The 25,144-nt window shown below is 38.4% G+C and overlaps 1 protein-coding gene across 1 annotated transcript in view; it reads right to left on the bottom strand.

The window, feature by feature from the left end:
• METTL14 (methyltransferase like 14) overlaps positions 1-25,144 on the bottom strand; it is a 33,539-nt gene that overhangs the window by 6,115 nt on the left and 2,280 nt on the right. Inside the window, exons 4-9 of the mRNA XM_024213135.3 lie at positions 17,516-17,596; positions 16,743-16,830; positions 8,448-8,538; positions 6,575-6,716; positions 4,460-4,552; positions 2,878-2,994 (exon numbers count right to left, since the gene is read on the bottom strand). Of these exons, the coding sequence (XP_024068903.1) occupies positions 2,878-2,994; positions 4,460-4,552; positions 6,575-6,716; positions 8,448-8,538; positions 16,743-16,830; positions 17,516-17,596 (612 nt within the window). The remainder of the gene's footprint in view (positions 1-2,877; positions 2,995-4,459; positions 4,553-6,574; positions 6,717-8,447; positions 8,539-16,742; positions 16,831-17,515; positions 17,597-25,144) is intronic.

Genomic DNA, 25,144 nt, shown 5'->3' with positions numbered 1-25,144 from the left:
TGAAGAGGTCTAAGGTGGAAAAGAGTCCTTAATAGATTATTTCCTGAATCCATTACAGTGCAAGCTGGTGCTACAAACAGTACGCAGTCACACAGCTCAATATTTTTTCTCCTTCATTTTATTATGCACTGGCACAAACATTAAATTAAATCATGATGTTAAGGTAACTTGTGAAAAGAAGTTTCCAAAATTTTGCTCCTTTATGGCCATGAAAGAATCAAACAATAGAAATAAGAGTAACAGCTGGTCCTTTACAAATTTCTTTTCATAGTATGCCTTTTACAAAGCTGGTCTCCATCCACCAATTCCTTCCTGATAGCCACCAAAGTATACTAAAAAATAAAGCCAGTGTAAAGTGATCAGTGCAGTTTGAATCAAAGAACAGTATAATGCTTGAATTAAATGAAACAAGCACTATGTTTCTTTTCCTTCTATAACATAATAGGAAGTGACCAACAGAGGATCTACAAATGGGGAACCTCCTTACTGGATATGAGAGGAAATGAGGGCTGTGCATATTAATGTCAGAGTTCCGTTTTTGTGAGTACTACATTCCAATGAGCAATTTTCCTCAGATCATAAAACACTGATTTACTAAGCATCACCAGATGGTTCTCAAAAATTGCAGACAGTGTATAATCATTTCCAGATTTTTGGCAGAATGGCTAGGGGTTAGAGAGCGACTGTGAAAAAGTAAAGAAAAAAGTGATCTATCCAACATACTGATCTTACTGACAGCACGCAAGTTTTAGGTTTCATCATTTCTCAGACAAATATTCAAGTAGAATAGAATGGAGCACAGAAAATCCCTAAGCAAATCACCCATCAGGCCAAGACTGAGAAACCTGGTGGTTACCAGCATATCAGTGAAAAACAATCTTTCTAACATAGGGAATACGGTTTATAAATGCCTCAGGTTTACATTACATTTAAGTGATACAACCTCCATTGAGAGACTAACTTCTTGTCTTAAGTTTTGACACTTGATACTGTATAGAAATATTATCAGTGAATATTCCCTTCTTCACATTTGACAGAGAATATGAACTTGGCCATCTGACAGATCAGAATAAAAATGGCTCTAATTTCCAATATATTCTTGTTATATAACCAATTCTGACACCAACTTGATACCAAATTCATGTATACACAACATTACACAGGCAAATTCTCAGTTACCAGCATCAACAACCTAACTCCTTTGACGAAACTACATGAACCTTATCTCCAATGTAAATAAAACCATTATTTTTATTCATGAAAAAGTTGTAAAATATCTGGCCTTTAACCACCATACACAATAAATAATATACACCCACACTTACCCATATTTACGTTAGACAAGCATATAAAGGACTGGTCCAAATCCCATTTAAGTCAAAGAAATAGAAGTTGGATCACAGCTAAAATAGTAACAATCACTGAGATTCTGCTTAATGGTCTAAGTATATCAATTTGGCGATCAGGTTAGTGAAATTTTAAATTGTTATAAGCCAGGAATTGAGACACAGCTCCCTATAATCACTAAAACAAATCTGTTCGGATTACTATGTTAAATGAAATATCCCAAAACAGTCCCTAATGACTGTGGCCTATTTATGATTACCACTACAACTCTCACATAATATGCTGTTAAGCTTTCTAACCTACAACCTACTCTTACTACACTACTCATTCAAATATGCATCAAGTAAATATTTAATTTGAACCAAAGTTTGTCATGCATGCATATGCAGTGAAAAGCCTCTTCCTTTTAGGACACTGGGAGATAGTTGTTATACAGCTGTAGTCCTTAAGGTCATGTTCTTTAAAAAAGTACAAGAGCATGCCTGTGTATGTTTTTCAACAGCATTTTTACTGTCAAAGTTAGATTAGTAATGTGCCTTTACAGTGCCCATGTCAATTTATAATTGCAAACTTTAAATGTTAAAATAAACATTTTAAAATAAATACTCAAGTTCTATAGTCAAACTAAGTAATTTAATCAAAAGCTGCTCTTCCCAAAAAACCAGTTGCCATTCTGAGTTTGAAGGAAGTTTGTTTCTAAGCAACTGGTGTGCTCCAGAATTAAATAAATCAGTTTCTATACAGGACTAATCTAAATCCCAGCCCAATTTCCATCTGTCATTTGAGCAAGTAATGAGGGAAAACATTTGTGAAGCCAGCATTTGGTCATGCAACATGTATCATTTACATTTCAACAGAGGTTTTTAAAATCTGACAACCTAAAAGTCAAAAACAATCAACTCTACCAACTGGTAGGCATAATGAAATCAATACCAAATTGTATCCAGCTTTCATCATCTCCCTGCAGGCTGATAGAATGGGAAAGCATTTCTATGAATCCTCTTTCCTGTCTATCTGCATTTCAACGAGACTTGAATGAATAAGAACGTTCAGAAGATCATAAAAGAACTTCATAAAGCAACATTAAATGTGGATGATTGTATATTTAATCAAATTGAGTAAAAAAATCTAGAATCGGTGAAAAATTAATTACCCAGTCTGTGAAAACCAATTTATGCAAGCAAGCAAAAGAAATCTAAAATCCTAGCACCTATTTTTCTGAAACCACAAAGGCCACCAATTGCAATGGAGCATCTGGTGTTTGTTTAGATCAGTGGGTCTCAAACTTTTTTTTACTGGTGACCCCTTTCACACAGAAAGCCTCTTGAGTGCGACCCCCCTAATAAATTAAACTCACTTTTTAATATATTTAACATCAATATAAATGCTGGAGGCAAGCAGGGTTTGGGGTGGAGGTTGACAGCTCGCGACCCCCCCATGTAATAACCTCATGACCCCGACCCCCAGTTTGAGAATCCCTAGTTTAGATCAACTGAGGAGGGACGAGAAAAAAATCAGCCAGAGCTGTACCTTTGTTCTTTGGAAAACAGCTTTAGGGTCCAGAGTCTTGGTCTTTCCAGGATTGTTTTTATTGGTTTTAATCCAACAAATATCTTCACATCGTCTGTAACCCCACTTGCGTAGACACTAAAATATTTCAAACAAGAATGGTCACAAAGATAAAAGATGCTTGCATGGTATCAAATACTGGAACAATGTATTTAAGAATTAAGATTGACTTTGTAAGATGTAATAGGTTTGTCTTCTGTGCTTGTTTGAAGGAGGGGTCAATCATCAATATATGAAACACTTATCTCCACACTTTTATTTTAGCCATGTTCTGAAATCAAGTTTCCAAGCATAGTTTGCATTCACACTATCTGGCTGTGTCTACATCACCCTTTTCTGGAAGTCTCACATCATCTCATTCTGTTTGGTGCAGCTCCTCTGGAGCACTAGTGTAGCTGGATACTGGCGTTTTTACCTCTGTGACAACGACTTTACTCAGAGCAGGTCTAAACGACACAGTGGTGAAAATACGTGCAGCTGCTTTAGTCCCATCTACAGCAATGCTCCCATTGTTGCTACCACTGGTACGGCTGCATTGGTAGTTCAACAGTGGGAGACTGCACAAAAACAAATGTGAACAAGGACACAATGTTTACAAGTGCTATAATAGCTCTCTTTAAAAACCTGTTACAAACCTGCTTTCGAGGGAGGAATTGGTGGAGTCTAATACCCAGTGTCTGCTAGCACAGACTGAGAAAAACCCTCTACTCTGAAACTGTGCTGACTATATATCACATTTGAAAACTACTCAACTAACATGATTTTGCTTCAATGTGACCAGAAGCAAGTATGCAGCAAAAGTTATTCAGTGAGCCTGTATCAAAAGATACAAAATAAAATGTACTGTATAGAAAGAAATGAATGTCCACATACTGCCCTTCAATTGAATACAGAACATCTCAATGGCCTTAACCTCTCCCCCGTTCAGTACAATTAACTGAAACAAACATAGCTACTCTGTTCAGCTAAATAAGCTACACTGTAAGAGAGATGAAAAAGATTTTAAAGCTCACACACACAAATTACTGCATAACAATAAAACAGTCATGCTCTAACTTTATACAGCTCACTAAAAACATCATTAGAGCCTAAACTCAACCTGTTTTAAAAAATAAGAAGTCTAACATGTAAGAGTTTATCGTAGTTGTGATATGACAACACTGGTGCCATCCTGAAAACGTTCACTGAAAAGCACACATTCTGCTGGGATTTGTTTGGATTTCTGTACAGACAGTGATATAATCACCTAGAATAAGGCATCCTACTCCCACAGCAGCCATGTACAAACTAGAGATAAAACAGTAATGTAGCTCTTTGGAGACCACAGATTTATTCATCCTCAGATATTTACAGCTACCCATAAGGAAAATAAGTGTCTAAAGGATTAATGCTAGATTAATTTCCCCTCTGTATCGCTCGCAGTAACAAAAAGCCCTTCATTTAAAACTGAGGAGTCTATGCACAGAAAAGAGACCATCACAGCTTTCCTTGAGTAAATGTTTATTTTGTCTCAGCCTAGGTTTAGTTTAAAATATGTTCTTACCACTCTGCCAAGATCCAGACCCTCCCCTGAGCCACACCACAGAAAGACAAAAGACCTTGGGGCTGCAATCTCTTCAATTTCCAGTTTCATAATCTACAAAAACAGAATGGAACAATGTTAAAGGCTTTCTGAATTAAGATTTTGTTTAATATATGTGGTATGGTCACAGATTATATCAGGAACAACATCTGTATGTTTAACATTGCCACGGCAACCTTAAGAATACATATTTCTGGTGTTTATCTAGACCCTCATTCTCTTCACTGGTGCCCCTTCAAATACATTTGCTGGAGAATGGATTTTAAATTATTTTAGTACCCAATCAGTGCCATCCATTCCCACATGTTCTGTTACTCTTCACACTGACCTGGGCCTTATATGGCAATCAGAACATTTTAGAACAGTGGTCCCCAGTTTAAACCCAGAAATACTCTGCTTCACTTATCTAAAACTGGTCACAAGACCTAGCCAATACATAGTCATTTATATGAGAGGCATTCCTTTCATTTCCAGGTTTAAATAGAAAAAAGTCTCAAGATTGAAACAAGAGTAATATTTAGAGTGAACCAACTTCAGATGTAATGACTATCAGATGCATGCAGGTTGAAGGGATTCATCTGTAACTTGCTAATACATCAAACCAAGTCTCATTTACTGCAATGGCAAAAAATAATAATGCAACAGGAACTACTGCAAGATAAAATAGTGAAACTTATAACAAGTTGCTCTCCTTGTACACTTTGTTTTTTCCTCTAGATTATTTGATGTGTTATGTTTCTCAACTGCTTCAACTTTTTCTTGCTGAATCCTAATATGGAAGTCTATCATCATGGGTATGGAACGACTGTTTCAAACCCATTCATTACAGATGGATGCAAGTTTGCGTTACCAGTTGCTTCTGTTATTTTTGCCTTTCACGTGTGCCCACTGAACATCTCCACGTGCAGACTGGTCTGTGGCTCTATGTCTGAACAGAAGCCATAGCTGTGCTCTTAAGTCATGACAAACAACTGAGATGGCCACGGGTGTGTAAAATTAAATGACAAGACACTGGGGTAACAGAACTAAGCCCCAAGACCCCACCTGTTTTCCTCGGGAGGTTAACATATGGGATAACTGAGGGGAAATTATGTAGTTAGAACTAACTGAGATTAGAACAAGGTGATTTTCTTCTTCAATATGTTGGTGATGTGATTTTCTTCGTCATTTACTTTGAGTGGAGGGTATTTTAAAAGTGTATTTTATGTCTAATTTTCCTTGTGCTAACATAGGCAGAGTGCATACATTTAAATAAAATAAATACTACTGTAAACATGACCTGCAAAAGGTAAAAGCTGGATTTATATAATTTTTTGCTTCTTTGTGATATATAAAGTCTGGAAAGTTTTATCAAGGAGTTTCCTTCTTTGTTTTTTACATTAGAAACTCTGTTCTTGTCTATCTTGGAAAAGTCTATGGTGACTTGACATTTAGTAAAAATGGCATAAGAGAAACAATTAAGGGGAAGAATTTTTAATCAGACTTTTCAAAATTATGGCGGGCTTTGGTTGCTTTCTGTTAATACCTATTTAACTCCAATGCATAATGAACACTTGGGAGAAAGGATGTCTGTTAAAGATTCAATTATTGCACCTCTTCAATTAAGGAGCAAGTGATCCTAATACACATCTGAGACCTCCCCAAGAAGTTCTCTGGCAAAACCAGGAAAGACAAGACTGGCTATTCCTAAGATTTCTAAGGTTAAAAACGAGCAGCAAAAATGAAGGGTTTTTTTGGGTGTGGGGATTGTTTTAAAAACCCTTTCAGGCCTTCTTTATACATCATAATGGGCAAAAAAGGACACAATCAAAGTGTTTCTTGAAAACTAGGCGAGTCACCTTTAACAATTTAAGTGTGTACATACATACATGTGTGTATGTATGTGTATATATATATATATATACACACACACACACACACACACACACACACACAAACACCCCACCTTTGTTTTTACAACACCTCACTTTTCTCAAACAAATCCTATGTAAAAATGCTTTACACCCAAATCTACACTTCAATCTATTTTATAAGGCATTTACAAAGACTTTTTGCATAGTAAGAAAGAAAGCTTACATCATCCCAAGTCCAGCACTTTTCATTGGCTGTGATGCCAGTCTCTCTGTAGTATTCTTCCAATGGAGGTTCCAGAAGAATCACATCAAATTTGGACTTTAGTTCTCTAGTGTCAAAGGCCTCCAAGTCTGCTTGTAAATACCTATTTAAAGAGATAATAAACTATGACAAATTGCTTGGAGAAGGTAGAACTGCAGTTCTCAAATTCCCACAGAGCGCTTGCTGGGGATCAGTGGAAAGATGTGTCTCCTCTTGGTTTCCAGGGGCTACAATGCATTAAATACATGTAAAAATACATTAAAGTTACCTTGAACATAAGCAAGTGCTGTAGTGACTACACGGATGTTGTGAAATAATGAACAGGAGAGTAGAAGGTCCCCAAATGTGGTCTACACCATTACACTATAAAAATCCAATACAACTAAACTAATGACACTTTCAAAGAGGAGTCCTTTTAAGACACAGCAATAAGGATTGAGGGCTAGCGAGTAGGAAAGAGGGCTGGACAACTGTCCACACATTATCTGGTACAGCATCAAGGTACAAATCATTTTCATGGAATGTTTTTGAAAAATATTTCCATTTAGGAAAGAAAAAACAGTTGCTGCTCAGCTATGATTGATTTTGGGGGGGGGGGGGGATAGTATATATAAAGTGACAAATGGCAATGCTAAAATATATAGTTTTTATCTGCACTATATGAATTCTATATATATGGAGGCCAATTACATTCCACATATTGGGAATGCAGTTTTAAAACACTATTAGAAATTTTGCTTTTAGCAAGCTATTTCTGGGACTCAAATGTGCAGATTTAATACTTGTCCCATTTCCTGCTCATGTATAGCCTATCCTCCTCACCAGTTGCTAATTACTGTTCTATCTCTGTGAAAAATTAAATCTACAATATTATGAGAGTCTTGCTAGGTTTGATTTATGGAATAATAGCCCTCCTGGCCATATCTACGAAGTTTTGGTTGATCTATTTAGGGAATGCCAGTTGGATTTTACCCATTTTTGTATTAGTGAGACAAAGAGTGATGGCAAGCAAAATGCTACCATAATCTTAGAACACCATGATTATTTTATTCTTTATTAGCCAACAATTAACATTAACACGTGTACCATCTTCATTAGGTTTCAGGGTTAACACACACTGAGGTAAAAGACGTAGTTCATATTACTCGGCTCTTATTTTGGAACCAACTGATTTCAATCAAGCTAATTGGATAAATAAGGAGTACAGAAAATTACTCTTTCTGGATACAGAATAAGCCAGTACAATACTGTATCGGTCCACATTCATGAGGTTCAAGCATATAGGTAGAAAAATAGCATATTTTAAAATACAACTGAAATTCTGCAGGAACTGGGAGAAAACAAAAGTTCTAACATGCTATCTCACACAAGATACTTATTCTGAGAACAGCATTTTCACAATATTTTGGCCACAGAATATTGAATAAAATGTCAAATTTTCTTTGAAAAGGTTTTCTTGTGGTTTGAAACTACATTGTTCTAGGTCAAGCTTTTTCATACATATTTCTCCTTTTTGGCTGCCAGATGTATGTTTACATCCCAATGAGGCTGAAAGCACAGTCTACAAAAGAAAAAATTTTCAGGCTTCATGAACCATCATGCTCTGATAAGAAAATCTAATTTATATACAGACATCAATTAAACACTAAATTAAATTATCCAAAATAAAATGGTTGCATTCTATTTAGGATTCAGATTTAATTTAGATTCACAAACCAGAAATAGAAAGTGTAAATCTTAAACAGGTGCTGAAAGATAAAAAGATTTGTGGAGCAGACAGCTAACATTAAGAGAGTCTGGAGAGCAGAAACCAGTTTCTAACAAAAACACTTACATGGGGGGAGTGTTAGATTTAGATATTAGTTCGTCCTTTAGTCTGATGAGCTCTCTAAGTTTGGGATATTCTTCAAACCTGTCTGCTAAGCCTGAGGAAAATAAGAAAATTAGTTAATTTTCAATCTGTTCTGTGAGAATGAAACCTGTACAGACAGCCAGCAGACAAACCCAACAAGTATTCTGAAGTAGAGTCAGATATTTTAGTAACTCCCCAAATTTACAAAGAACACAACCACCACCCTCTTCAACACAATCAACAACCCGTTCAGGTTACCCCAGTACTTTATAAAAGCCTGCTATCCTCATTCAGTCACCTATCCCCAAAGTTACTGAATATTCCAATGCACTGAACTTCTCTACAATAATAAAGTATAGAAATATTAGAAAAGATTATGAATAACATCTTGTCCAAAAGTCTCCAAATTTTTCTAGAAGCCCATGATTCACTTTTGCTCAAATTAATTTGGGCAAAAGACATACAGAGGAGAGTTGTTTTATGTTTTTTTCTGTAATTTTAGTTTAAGTTTATTAAGTATACTAAAGCAGGGTGGACACCAACATTTTGTGGTAACAAATATATATTACTGTCTCCAGAACAACTGTTTGACCTTTAAAGACTACTTTTAATAGGAAACTGACTGTGGCTGGTCCCTTAGGCAGTCACTTCATCCAGGTTTAATTGTAACACTACTAGACGTGCATACACAAAAGTTTCATAGAAGTTTTCATTTCTTAATTACTTAATTTTAAAAACCTGTATCAGAAAGGCATAATTTTGGCTCTGGTACGTGTAAGACAGATACCCGGTTATGCTCTTAGCATTTAAACTCTGGCTGTGAGCACTGCTCCCTATGATCCCCCTCCAACCAAAAAAAAAAAAAAGTTAAATGGAAATATTTTTGTAAATCCTAGTAGTACCCTAAATATGAGAAAACAAAAAGATCCTGACGTAGTTCCCTCCCACAAAGGAATATTAGCTCAACTTTATGAGTGACCTGCAAAGCTTTTCTTTTTTTAATTTGTCCACTTTGTCAGCTTATGAGATTTGGACACCATAAAGATTTATTTTATTACTTTATTTTTTATCAAAATTCTTGTCCTGATTATTTTAATTAAGAATAGTGGCTCTGGCCCCTGCCTCCAATTTCATGGAAAAATTGGTGTCAGAGGTTCTTAAGCTCCACCACAGCTGACATTACAGCTATTTGTATCCAATGAAATGCAAATAGTATCTTTATTTCCTCTCACACACATACTTTATTTACACATTGCATTAAAACAGTTATGTTTTTAATTACAGCTGATATTTTGTTGCCTTCCAGCACAATGCGTGTGGGAGGTGGAAAAGCCAAAAACTCAGACAGTAGGAACTCAAACCAGCGGAGGGCAAAGGGGTATTTCCAAAAGATGATTTTCAAGGATGAATAAGAGACTATTTAAAAATTTAGAAGTGATGGAGACTAAAATAAAAATAAAAAAGCAGGTTCTATCACATCAGGAGATAAAGTTGATCTTGCAATAGAAGGAATCAATGGAAATGAACCGGTGCTGCTGAGGCACCCTGTAACTTTCAACAGAGATATATCAAAAAGTTACTGTCAGGGTTGCATCTAAAATACAGTTTGGGTCTACATACATGTTTAATATTCAGTTAGTAACTATGATCAGCTGCCTCGTATGGCACACAACTGTCTTCTTGTAACTGGCTTAACATATTTGTTTCAGAAACAACAGGACACCACAATCATGTCCATGTAATCAGTTTGGCCAGTCCGCCTTCCTCCCAGCTCCGCAGGCAGAGTGTATTGCCTCTCATGCTGTTGTGTGCATATCCACTGGGCACTCAATTCCCAGCTAGCACTATGAATACCTGCTTAGAGTTGATTAGAAGGATTGTCCAATGGTTAGGGCAGTAGCCAAGGAACTGAGAGAATCAGGTTCAAAATATAATCCTTTTTCAAAATAAATCTGTTTAAAGTGAAATCTGAATTTAATACAAACGATCAAATTATAGTCTCTTAAAACATTAAAATAAAAAACAAACATGATGAATCCATGAGCCTCTATCAAAAGCTTTGAGTCAAAGGCTGCTTTTATATATAAAGAACCACAGGAAAAACATCTAACCTTTGTCAAGCTTTATAACTATGACCCAATAGGTCATGTATTGTATTAAGGGCTTTAACCTGTGGGGGAAACAGGGGCTATGCTACTGACTGCAAGAGACTAGCAAAGTCATCACAGGCATTCAGACACAGCCACTGACTCCTGGAGACACTATCATGTATCTCACTAGGATCATCCACTGAACCCACCTGTGTTGTCTCATTGTCCTATTTTATAGCTTCTCCCGACCCGAGCTCTGACTGGTTCAGTTCTTAAATTATGAATATTTATGACTCCACCCATCATGGAAACTTACTCTCCGGCTCATGAAAAAACATTGATCTGCCCATTAACTACCAGACCTTGCTTCTGGATGGTTCTGGGCACTTCCAGTAAATAGCCTTGTTCTGTCTCCTTGCATGTGTACACAGACAAAGATACAAATAAACAGAATTCCATTAATTTCTCAACTAACTCCTTCACTGTTGCTAAACAAATAAAATACTGCAATGCAAAAGGCATGATGGTTACAGGAGCAGAAGTTCTGGGTTGTTGTTAGTTCTTTTATTTCTCTGGGGATGGGGGGAGAAGAGGGGAGGGTAGTTAAGTACCAGGGGAGAAGGAGCAGAGTGTGCAACCAGAAAAGAGCAACACAGGGGTCAAAGCAGAACACTATGGGGAAAAAAGGGACAATATTCCTTCAGAGAGTGCAGTCTCGTGTTGATTTCAGCACCTGGAAACTGGATGAAAAAGAATTGCCATGGCTGCAGGTCATATTTGGGAATATTTTCAAGAAATTCCCTGTACCTCCGGGTTACAAAAGGAACATGTGCCAAATGCAAACAGTGGAACAAAGAGATGCAATGCCTGATTGTCAGAATGAAATGTTATGAAAAATCGTCCTCAGAAGGCAATGCCTTTGAAGATGATGATGTGGACATGTCTGAACAATCTGGAACAACTTATTTTTGCACCATTCTTATGGAGAGCCTACCATGTCTCACAATATGAGTAAATAATTTAGATTGTCATAAATTTATGTTTAGAGTAGAATTCTTATTTATGAATTTCAAAATGTTTGAGTTCAACATATAACTGGCATGCTAGTTTATTGTGGAAGTATTTATCAATTAATGTTACTGCTGGACTTCTCAAACAATTTTTTTTATTGGTCAGTATAATCAAACATCCTAGACGAAGATTTCCTGTTTTAAATTAAAATTTTATAAGGCACTTATGAATTTTAAAATTTTAAAAAATGTTTTTTTAAAGCTGTTTGGTACATTCCTAGAGATAAGGGTTTAAGTAGATTTAGATAATCCTTATAGTTTATTAATTATTTTCCCTATAAAACTGTTTAAACAAATCAGATCATTTAAACGCTAATACAAACAGCTGCAGTAGGAAGGATCTTCCATTTACAATTTCTTTTAAAGCAATGCACTGAGTAAAACTCTGAGTGAGGGACTTTATTTTACCATTTTGTTTCAGGGTCCAGCTTAGACATAGGGCTTATGAATGTTCATCATCTCCAATACCATTAACTGCAGAGCCATCCAGCTGGTACCACCAGCAATGCTGCAACTGAACATACGTCAGGCAGTACCATACCTTTATCAAAAAAGACTTTCTTCATCATCCAGTAAAATCATGGATGAGTTCATAATCAGGACTGGCAGATTCCAGCAAGTCTCCATAGATGAAAAGATTGCTTGGTTAATTTATGCATCGAATTTTCCCTTTCATCTTGTTCAGAACAAACATTTAATTGACATGGTTCAATCATTACAATCAGGCTACACACCACTCCACAAAGTAGATATTGCTGTAAGGTTTCTGCATACGGTGTATGAGAAGGAAACTGAACAGTGTTGAGGAAAAACATTGACAGGAAATTCATTAATCTGAGTCACGATGGGTGAACCAACGTACAAAATGATCCAGTAGTATGTGTGTGTGAGACAACAGAAGATGGGGTTGTCTATCTTACAAAAACAACTAGTACATCAGGAAATACCCATACAGCAGAATACATAAAAGAAGTAGCAGTAAAAGCTACAACACACTATGAACAAAAATGCAAGCGTCAAGTACATAGCTTTATCACAAACAATGCTGCAAATGTAGCAAGTCAAGAAGAAATCGAGAAGATAATGAAGGGAACCTGAAACTTATACCATATGGGCTTAGTGCTCATTTGGTGCATCTTTTAGCCAAAGACTTAAGTACAACTCTAGGAATAAAGGAAAGTGTTGCTGAAATTGCAAATTCTTCCCTAACAACTACTTTGCTTCAGTTTCACATATGAGAGCAGGAGGATCCAAACTAACTGTTCCCCAAGATGTACAATGATATTCAGTGGTTGACTGGTTTGAGCTATTTATTAAGAACAGGCCTATTCTGATGACAATTTGTGAAGAAAGTCGTGACAAAACGGATGGAACTATCACAGTCAAAATAGTCAACATCAGACTAAAGAGAAATGTGGAAGATATGCTGAAAATACTGAAAGCTTGGACAAACTGCAGAAAGATTGCTTCTGTATTGCTGATGCTGTTGAAATTTAGAAAGAACTTCCAGAGTCATTGAAGAAAGACACCCAAAAAACAACCTGCAAGCAGTAAAAAAAGGGGATGGATCAAGCACTCACTCCACCTCATTTTCTTGCCAATATTCTCAACCCAAAGTATGAGGATAGATGCCTAGCTGCTGAAGATGCAGCTGCTATGACATGGGCATTACCATCAACCATGCCAACCATAATAAATTTCAGGGCTAGAGGTGAACCATTCAAGCAGTACAAGTTTGCTGATGGTGTTTTAAAGAAAGTCACACTACTGAACTGGTGGATGTCCCTAGCTAAGCACCCGGAAACAGAGTTTGTTGAAGTAAGTGCTAAACCAGCTTTTGACTGCAGTGACCTCTTCTGCAGGCACAGAAATAATATTTTCTTCATTCAAAGTTGAGAAATCAACTGGGAATTGAAAAGCAGGAAAACTTGTCTCTCTCTTCCAGTCTATGAATAAAAACAAAGAGGGAGGGGTGGAGATCTACTAGTTTTAAAAGTTTGAAGGACAGCCTAAGTAATTTAAGAGGCGGTTGTCTCATTTTCAAGAGACTTAAGCAAGGTGGATCTTTCACTTAGGCATATTTGAAAAATTTCCCAGGTTGATCTAAATAATCAGTTTAATTCACAGACTACAGTTAATCCCTCTATGCCTTTATTAAATCATTTAGCTGTAAATGTGAAACATGTTTTAATAAGAGAAGTGTATATATCCAAAATATTAAAGGTTGTTTTGTTAATATAAAATAAATTTTATATGCTGCTTTGTGTGTTTAATTAAATTCCAGTTACCATTCTAATGAAGCTTGACACAAATCGTGAGCAAAAAGTTAATTACCAATGACCAATATATCATTCATGATTTTCTAACACACTAAAAATGTACCAGTAATAAGAATCTGAAAATATTAAGCTATATAATTGCTTAAATAAATGTTCATGGTCATAGTGTACCCTCCTAGGTAGCAAAAAGATTGATCATATCTTGAGTAAAGGCTCTATTTAGCTGTAAATCAAAATGTTTTAATGGTTATAGCAACCAATGAGATTGGATTTTCTTTAGAAAATAACCAAAGTGCAAGTGGAAAAGTTGATTAAAATCAATGAAGTAAAGCAAGACTTTTCATTTGGTGATTTAAATCACCTTGATTTGAAATCAATCGACCCTGTACTAAAGATTGTGAGGCAGTCAGATATTCCGACTGTGATGCGGACCCAAGTATCAGACAGATTTCCCAGAGTATACGGATATAAACAGAGCTAAACTACAAAGTAGGTGCAAAAGCACAAATATTGTTCTGATGCCTGAAGGGCTGCCGCATGGGGACAAACTGGGACAGTGCCCAGGACCCTAAGTAGTTACCAATTTTTTATTTAAAAGTTCTAAATTTATTAAATTAAATATTGATATTAAAAGTTTTAAAAGTCGCAAAGTGGCAGTTTGGTGCCTATAACAAGAGAGAAAAAGGAGGTTACCGATGACCTCTCCAGTCTTATGTTTGCAAAGTATGAGGATCTGGAGAAATAGTTGTTCATAGACTCCTTTCACCTGATCCTCAAACAGGTTTCTTTGCTACAGAAGAACCCAACTGCATATGACAGTGGTTCTCAACCAGGGTTACGCAGAGGTCTTCCAGGGGGTATATCACCTTATCTAGATATTTGCCTAGTTTTACAAGAGGCTACATAAAAAGCACTAGCCAAGTCAGTCCAAACTCAAATTTCATACAGACAATGACTTGTTTATACTGCTTGACATGCTATACACTGAAATATAAGTACAATTATATTCCAATCAATTTATTTTATAATTATATGGTAAAAATGAGAAAGTAAGCAATCTTTCAGTAATAGTGTCCTGTGACACTTTTGGATTTTTATGTCTGATTTTGTAAGCCAGTAGTTTTGAAGTGAGGTGAAACTTGGGGGGGGTAGGGGTTCAATAATCTGGAAAGGTTGAGAGCCACTGGCATATCACACCTCACCAGAATAACAATGTCAATTCCATTTATTCTGTATTCCTTTTATGGCTATACAATAAGTCAGAGCAAATATCAAAAAGGCAAGCTATCATTCAGTTATCTTCAGACATACAGATTATTCATTATTCTCTCTAATTGGTAAAACTAGTGAAATAAGTCTTTCAAGCATATGAACATTTCATGCTGAATATAAATATACCTGACTCAGAATATGCAGATTTTCTTAGGAGTGCTAATCAGAGCTGTCAAGATGAATATACTGTTTATCCTGGAAAGCAGTTAGTTATCTAAAACCTTTTATTTCAATACCTTATGCCAAAAGATTTTTTGAAGAGTTCAGAAGACTGTGATAGTAGATTTATACTGAGGTGGCACCCAGATGCCATGATTAAGATGTGCTAAGAGCTGTACAAACACACGATCCCTTCACTGAAAATCTCACAGTCTTATAATTGGTTCAAGGTGAGATAAAACATTTCAGAGATTTTTTTTTTTTTTAAACTAAGTTGCCATGAGACATCCATGTTGGAGAATAGTACCAAAGGATGTTATTTTAATTTTACAAACTCAAAACACAGAGCCAGTTAGCACTTACATAGCACTTTTCAAACAGTAGTAAACTCAGCATTGGCCTGAACATGTGAAACTACACTGACTTAAATAGTTATGCTCTTCTAAACTAGTAATGAATTTGGCCTACTAATGAATTCTCAGAATGTACTTACTTTTCAAAGTATTATTCCCATTTTATATGGAATGCACAGATGTCAAAGGAGTTCTCTGGGGCAGCACAGTGAAACCAATCACTAAACCAAGATTAAAAAACTGTCCGTGGGACCTAGGGACAGTTGATCAGTCCACTAGACCAGGGATTCTCAACCTTTTTTTTTTTTTTGGGTAAGATTCCCCCCCGCATCCCCCCAGTGTGCTATAAAACTCCAGGGCCCAGTTGGGGGGGGGGGGGGGAGAGAGAGGCCCTCAGGCATAGGCGTAGTTTGGCTTCCATTGGGGTGCGGGGGAGCAAGGGCCAGCGGGGCTCAGGCCAGATCCGCACGGTGGAGTCCAGTGAGGGAACACCACCTTCACCCCGACTCTCCTCAGCAGGCCACCCAGCCTGTCCGGGTTGGGGGGCAACCAAAAATTATACCTCAAAGGGGGGACTCAGCCCCATGGGGCACCTAGGCTTTAGGATTCAGTCCCGTGGCTCCTGGCTTCAGCCCCGCATGGGCTCCAGGATGTGGAGCTCCAGCTTTCAGCCCTGGGGCCCCGCAGCCCCCCTGAAACGACTCACAGACCCCTGGTTAAAAGCCACTGCACTACACCACACTAGAACATGAAATTCACCAGTTAAAAACCTTTTAAAACTAAATGGTTTAAAATAAAAGTTGGCAATAGCATCTTCCTACCTCTATATAACTGATATGACAGAAACAAAGTCCCAGGTAATTTTATAAATGGAAGAACAGAGAGACTCTCTTCCATTCCCTTTCTTATTTTCAATACCAAAAAAGAGAGCATGCCCAAATACAAGCAATTACATTTTGGGGGTGAGGAAGGGGGTCGAGAGGAAGAGGTGAAGCTATATTACAGCAAACAGCAAGAAACTTTCTTAGTGATTGTTTGGGCTATTCTGACATACCCACATCTCTGATAAAGTTCTGCGGCCTGTGTCCTGTATCCACAAAGTGTTGACAATAATCATTGTGAGGATTTAAGCTCTGGGTTCCCTATAGAAAAAAGGAACAAAAAGGGAGAGAGATGATTCAGGCCATGCACATTTCCAACTGATTTTACATACCACACGGCGAAAAGTTTCTAGCTTACAAAATACTGTTCTGCCCCTTCCTCAACATATCATTCTATACCAGTGGTTCTCAAACTTTTGTACTGGTGACCCCTTTCACATAGCAAGCCTCTGAGTGTGACCCCCCTTATAAATTAAAAACACGTTTCTATATATTTAACACCACCATTATAAATGCTAGATGCAAAGTGGGGTTTGGGGTGGAGGCTGATAGCTCACGACTCCCCATGTAAGCACCTCGCAACCCCCAGTTTGAGAACCCCTGTTCTACACTGTAAAGATTCTGCAATACACAAGTTATGTATTACTATAAGTTTTAGCCACTGGCACAGGTTCACTGATACTATGGCTTGCTGCAAGCCTGAAACAGGAGAAAAATAGAACAGGCTGATAACCTGCACTCTTGAGTCAGATATTGGCCAAGTGATTCATGAATAATTTAAAGGCCAAGTGTTAATTTCATGTCATCCATAAAGACCCTTCATCAACCTCGTAATCAGAGCATAAGTTCATCCCATAAAATATTTCAAACCTCTTCAGTTGTCGAGACAGCTTAACGCAACCACATGATGGGAGCGCAATGATTGCAAGGTGCAAAGGTAGCTTACCTTCAGAAAGGTACTGGAATCTTTGTAAATCTCTTCTTCATAGGGCAGGTTCTCTTCATCTTGATGCAGCTCTACTTCATCCTTTGGAATAAAGCAGATTTTATATGCATGTAGGCACATGCTGTTTCTCTCTTCATTATGACTCCGCTTCTTAATGAAGGAAGAAGTGGGCTGTCTATGAATATAAGCCTCCTGCAACAGTAGATCATGAATGTTTCCAATGCCAGTTTCGGAAAAGAAACGTAACTGACATGTTGCCAAAAAGGGCACTCTTTCTCTCATTACTAAGTAGCTTGGGTTACCAACAAGGCCTTGAAAATAAGTAACAAGATAAGCAGCATTTATAAAGCACCATAAATATATGTGGTGCTGTACACAACACAAAATCATACATGCTCTGTCCTGAAGAGTTTACACTCCCTTTTTATCTATACACACTAAAGTAATTTTTTGTGCAGGGGAAACTGGCCCTCTTGTGAGTTACTGCCCATGCGTTAACGAGTCACCACAGTCCATCATACAAGCCAATACATATCTTTAAAAAATACCTAACCAACAAACAACTCAAAGCTTTTACAAAAAGGGTGACTGGCTAACTGTGGATCAAGAGAAAATGCCACCTTTAAAGAATTGCAAGAAATTTCCTTTCCCTGTAAAGGTAATCATCACATATGCATGCTCCCACTCAAGACTACAAAACTAGAAGGATGCCAATCTGGTACATTCACAATCTAAAGTACAACAGTGTCCAGAGCAGAAGTCGGTTCTGCTCAGTGTATCACTCTCAGCATATTACTTGTGAACACAAGCTCCTGTCACCTGCCCTGTATAAACCAAATGGGTTTATCGTGCATCTTCAGAGTAACTACACTGGGAGAAAATACAGGACAGTCAACCCTCTCTTTAGTTTCATATTATAATTGAAAACATACAAGAAGGGAAAATGGTTAATTTTTTGGTCTTAAAAACAAAAATGGGCCTATTACAGAAATTCACTGGGACAGTGGTTAAATCTTTGAACCTGGGTATCCCTCACCAATTTCCCCCCAGAAGTTATGCCCCTCTTCCCCTGCCCCCAATCTCTTGATTTTCTGTAGTTATTTAAGACCCATGTCAATGGTGGTCTGCTCACCTAAAGTTGATTGTGGGGTCTAGGCCGTAGACTGCAAGCTCCCCTTGGGAGCAAGGAATGTTTAATTTTTTTGTTCATATGGTTTGAAGAGGCAATGGGACTCCCAAACTGATTGGCTTCTATAGCAATACAAATAGTAAAATAGGCTACAGCAGCTAGTAGCAAGTAGAAGTAGCATCGTGTGATCTATCAGCAGTTCACAGAACACAATTTGAGAAATGCCAATATAAAAATACCTCTCTATTCCTTAAGCCTAGCAGTTAATTTTTTTTTAAATGGCACAGAGGAGAAAAAATATCATTGCTACAGACAGGATTTCTGAAACGACAACTCCTGAAACACAAAAAAAACCTGACTTTGTACTCAAAAAGTAGAAGTTGCTCTTTATTTACTTTTACTTCAGTAACGTTAACATGGCAATTAGACATTAGTGAATTACCTACATTACTAGCTAAGGCTCTTCTATCTTAAGCAACATGATTTCAGTATCAGAAATTCCCAAGTGTCTGGGTGGGGCAATGATTTAGTGCACTACTTCTCGTTTCTGAAAAGCTAGGCTCAACCTTGTTTTAGATAACACAATGAGCTTTTTAGTCTCTATTATTCACTTGGCAGATTTTTGTCTGTATAACAAAGCCACAACATAATTAGGCATTATTAGCCATCTATGATCACTATAGCTCTGGGATTAGAAGAACACTAAGGCCTTGGCTACACTGGCGCTGTACAGCGCTGCAACTTGCTGCGCTCAGGGGTGTGAAAACGCCCCCACCCCCACCACTGAGCGCAGCGCTGTAAAGCACCAGTGTAATCAATGCCTGCAGCGCTGCACGCTCACTTGCAGTGCTGCAAGCTATTCCCCTCGGAGAGGAGACTGACTACACTCGCGCGGCAGCGCTGTGAATTCTCAAGTGTAGCCAAGGCCTAAGAGTATTGCAGGTCCAGACTGCAGTGAGAGATAAGCAGGAAAACTTGAATCAGTACTATTTGTCTCTTGTTTTCATAAACCTGGCAAATCAATCTATAACAGGTTTATTAGTGTCATCCCCAAGGGGAATATTCAGTCTAGTGTACAGACATTTTTTTAAAAGGAGTACTTTAACTTTTACATTTAATAGGGATTCAGACTTAGACCAATGAGTTTGTAAGACTAGACTAAATTAGTAAATTTAACGTGCTCAAGCTAACAATGAAAAATATTAAGCAAAAACAAAGGCCAAAGTTTTATTAAATAAATATCTCCCTGCCCATTAGAAAAATTGCAGCATCTATACAAGACAGTACATTGCTCCATTATAGTGGTTCTATTGGTAATTTCAAGATTCTCGTGTTAATAATTAAACATTATACAGGTCCCAAGGATTAGGCTTTATTCGAGTACTTGGCTATTTTCTAAATGCAGCAATACTGTTACAGATTGGTCACCCATTTTAGAAGCAACAGGCTGATTAAGGGTATGTTTTTATGTATTTTTTCAGATGGTACTGATAATAAACTCAGTGTATGAATTTTATGTGATTTGGTCACTTAAATATTTTAGAGAGAAATCAATTCAGTTTAACAGAACATACAATAAATAATTGATAATGTCTATACAGATTTGTCAGTTTGTTTTATTCCAATGATACATTCACTGAATGGAGCAAAGAAAGCAAAAATAAAATAAAGTAAACTAAGGTGAGCCCTTGGCATATTTAAAATATTTTCTTCAGGACATATAGTTAGCTTACTGTACATACATAGGTGAACATTAAGCAATTGTTTTAGTGACTCTCCCAATTCCAATATTATTTATTATTTTTGTGCACCCAAAAGTACACTAAGCATCTCACAAATCAAACATATATTTATTTGACATAATGAAGTGAGGGTCATCGAAAAATAAGGAAAAGGGAGAAGGACAATGGTGACAAGAATAAGATCACAGCTAATCAGTAAGATGCACATATCTTGATAGTCATTTTTTGGCTTAACCTTCTCTAGCCATCATTTATCTGATGTGTCAGACATGAATTTTTAGGAAGCACTTAAATGAAATAAAGGAAGTAGGCTGCCACATACGTTTGGGGTAGGTGTCCCAAGAATAAGGGGGAGCATGGAAGACTACTTTTAACCACCATTTCCTTTGTAAAAATAAAATCATCCCTGACTTCTCCTAATGTCTTGTTATCACCTTAAACAAGTGGCCCCAGTTCGCCGTTCCCAGCCAATGGGAGCTGCGGGAAGCGGCGTGGGCCAGTCCCTGCCAGGGGCTTACCCTGAACAAGCCGCGAACCAAGTTTGGGAACCACTGCCTTAAACAAAACATAGGCAAAAAACACTCCTGATCTCTCCTCCCAACAAACTCTCTCTTTTGCAATTACCGAACACACAAACATTCATCCTCCCTCTCATTCAGCCCATATGGTATGGGTCATCTTCAACTCTCTTACCTCACCCCAAACTAATCCTGACACTTTAAAAATCCAATCTATTTTGCTTGTACTACAAAATATTTGTTCTTGGCCAGCAACTCATTTCCCATTTTGGTAACTGCAACCTCTTTCTCTTTGGCCCCTCAACACATACATCACACAATTTCATTTCATACAACATTACTAGTAACATGTTCCTGGCCAATTCCTCTGACCACATCACACCTTTCTTTGAATCCGTACACTGGTTTGCTCACCCTTCACCACCATACTCACAGGATGGATAAAAATCAATGATTTAAAAAAAAAAAATCAAATATTTTTGATTTAAATCGGATTTTTTTGATAAAATGCTTTTTGAGGAAAAAGCATACCTAAAGATAGTTTTAATTAAGATACATTATAGCTCAAAGATACCTCATCATGAAATAGGGATTATAAATTTTAATTCTATAGTATGAGACAATATAGTCATGTAATGTTTAAGAAAAGAAGAGAGGAGACTAAGGGGGGGATATGATAGAGGTATATAAACTCATCAGTGGTGTGGAGAAAGTGAATAAGGAAAAGACATTTACTTGTTCCCATAATATAAGAACTAGGGGCCACCAAATGAAATTAATGGGTTTAAAACAAATAAAAGGAAGTTCTTCTTCACACAGCGCACAGTCAACCTGTGGAACTCCTTGCCTGAGGAGGTTGTGAAGACTAGGACTATAACAGGGTAGATAACTTCATGAAGTTAAGTCCATTCATGGCTATTAACCAGGATGGGTAAGGAATGGTGTCCCTAGCCTGTTTGTCAGAGGGTAGAGATGGATGGCAGGAGAGAGATCAGTTGATCATTACCTGTTAGGTTCACTCCCTCTGGGACACCTGGCATTGATCACTGTCAGTAGACAGGATACTGCGCTGGATGTACCTTTGGTCTGACCCAGTATGGCCATTCTTATGTACTTATGTAAAAGTTTTGTAAACGAGTTCCAATAGTTCATGGATTAGGGACCCAATCTTATGGGGTTCCACAGGCTTCTGTATAGATTATTTAGGTTAATCTTTCTATCTACCCAATGGGACTCAGTGCTCAGTCTAGAAGATACCATCAGAGATGCTTAGTTTTGCAGTTCTCAAACTGTGGATTTGTGTCTCCAGAGTTAACATGCTTGTTAACAGAAAAAATGTTTTTAAATAAATAAATATATTGAGGTGAGAAATAACAGACCTTAACTCTACTGTCCCTCTGCATATCTGTGTACACAGAGTCAATCCCTTACCTCTCTCTAAAAGTGTAAAGTTTCAGAAAGTTCAATGAATAGAAGATTGTTGGGGGCGGAATAGATCTGGACAAGAAGTCTGGAGATAAATGTGAGAAGCGAGGGACACTTGCTTGTTTTGTTAAAATAATATATGTTTGCTGCTGAAGAAAAATATCCAGAATTATTTAACTAAAACAACAACGTTAAGTAAACAATTTAAATGTCTGTCTGGTGATGTTCTCCTCCTAATACAGCATGGCAAGAAAATCCTCCAAATATTAATGATTAACCTGTTGAACTGGAGATAGTTCACCTCCCAATGACTTCATAAATATCTGCTTCAATTACCTTTGGTAAATGAAATAACCAAACAATCATTCATTTTCTGATATAGCTGTAAAACTAATCTGAAAAGTTTTCAAAATAAATCACTTTAAAAATGTATAGTGTGTACCTTCTAAAAATGAAACCGACATCTATCTCTGAGTTATGAAGAATATGTATTATTAAGGTTATAACAACCAACAACAATGCATTTTTTGTAGAAAACCATGATTAAATCGAGTCTTCCAACTAGCGATTTAAAACAAATCCACCCTGCATATTTGTCTGTGCTGTCAAGGCCCTCTGTAACTCTGCCCTTCCACATCTATTCAAACTTGTCTCTTTCAACACCACCTATATTCTCACTGTAATCGTGCCCATATTCTAACGACCTCCATGAGAAAAATAATTAAGTTTCAGATGTTACCATATACCGAGACTAGAACCATGTACAACTGCATCGAAGGGGTTCTCATCATCACCTAAGCTTCCTCACTAGCTCAAAGACCCATGGAAGACACCTAATCATTGAATATATATGTTAAACAACCCTACATGAGGCATATCAATAGCATTGATACCAGTCAGCTCTGTGTTCTTGGGGAACCAGGGTGCAGTATCCAGCCTGTCTGTCTCATGCCCCCCCCCCCCCCCCACACACCACCCCCCAGCCTCTGCTTGAACCAAAACCGATCAGTAGAAAGACTTACAGAAAACAATGAGAAGGCGGTGGAAGACCTAAACCCCTCCTGACAAGGGTGACAGGATTAAGGCAACTCCCCTAGCCTCATCTGCATCAAAAATGGGACAGGGAGGCATCTCCATTAGCATACAGAATGGAGAACAGAGATTCCAAGGCAAGAACCACACTGAATTCTGGGACCAGAAAAGCAGGGAAGCACTGCATCATTGGGGATCTCTGCTCCAGATGTTAATGAATTTATGCCTGCACACACCCAGCTCAGCAGTTATCAGACCAATTTTAGTAATGAATCCTTGATTGATATCCAAAATACTGTAGCTGCTTAATTGCATTGTGAGCTCCCTTGAGGGAACACCACCCAAAGCCAGGAATGATCAGTTCCTATTGTCTAGCCTAAAGAAAACCCCTGAGTTATCAGTTTACCCATAAACAAATCCAGTGTTCTCCCTTGAACCATTGTTGTTTCCCTACAAAAAACCCTACCCACGCTCAGGTAAGTGTTCTGATGCCTAGATCCAAACTCTGCATCAGTTCCACTGGGACTTCATCTTCTCCTGACTGATTGTGCTGGGGGCTCTGCCTGTCTCTGCTCTCAGGACCCTGAGCTACCCCCATCACCTGGGAAACCCGACCAGTTCTAGCTTCATAGAGTGCTGAGACCCCAGCTCTCTCTCTGTTTTCTTTTCTACCTCAGATATATAATAATGTAACTGTTATATTTGTTTAGGCTCTCCGTGTGTGGTTATTATTACACCTCTATCTCGATATAACGCTGTCCTTGGGAGCCAAAAAATCTTACCGCGTTATAGGTGAAACCGTGTTATATTGAACTTGCTTTGATCCACCGGAGTGTGCAGACCCCCCCCCCCCCCCCGGAGCACTGCTTTACCGCGTTATATCTGAATTTGTGTTATATCGGGCCGCGTTATATCGAGGTAGAGGTGTATTATTCAATAAATAACTTTTATGGTTAAGCTGGTTGCTTCTCTCTCTCTCTCTCTGAACTTTACTCTTTTGTGTTTTTGGCTTCCCCATTTACTCTGCAGCAACATTCCTCTTACCCAAGCTAAAGATCCCTATAGCACCCAAAAATACTGTGGGGTTTGCTCATCAAGTAGGTTACTACCAGAACAATTGTAACATGAAAGTGGGGATAGGGATGCGCTGAACCTATGACATATGAGGGTGGCAGCTTGTAAGTGCTGCTTGACCCAGACTACTGAGTCCAGGGGCATATAAGGGTGGCAACTTGGAAATCCTACTTGACCCAGCCCACTGAGTCCAGGGACATATAAGAGGTCAGCTTGAGAGTACTGATGGACTCTGTGTAGGGTGACCAGACGTCCCAATTTTATCGGGACAGTCTTGATTTTAGGGGACTTGTCCCGCGTCCCGACCTTACATTGGTCGGGACGCACTTTGTCCCAATATCGGGGGACCGTCTGGTGGAGGACGCAAGCCGGCACTGCCGGCGCCGCTCACCTCTTCTTCCTGGGCCCTGAGGCAGCTCAGCTGAACTCCCAGTGCCTGCCTGCCCGCCGGCCAGCAGAGTGCTGCAGCCCCACTCCCCAAGCATGCACAAAGACGGCGAGGAGGACTCCACTGTGTGCTGCAGGGGCGGGGGAGCTTGTAGGCGCCAGCAGCGAGCCCCCCGCCCCTGTCCCCGCCCCGAGCAACCTTAGGAGCCAGAGGGACAGGATCTGCCTGCTGGATGCTCCCTGGGAGCCGCTCCAGATAAGGCTAGCACTGCTGGGACTCACCTGGCCCCCTGGCAGGTCCCTCTGGCGGGGGGGGGGGGGG

This window comes from Terrapene carolina, unplaced genomic scaffold (genome assembly GCF_002925995.2).
Source record: "Terrapene carolina triunguis isolate 2854851 unplaced genomic scaffold, T_m_triunguis-2.0 Scaffold66, whole genome shotgun sequence".
Classification (NCBI taxonomy): Eukaryota; Metazoa; Chordata; order Testudines; family Emydidae; genus Terrapene; species Terrapene triunguis.
This window is presented reverse-complemented; position numbering and strand designations above follow the sequence as displayed.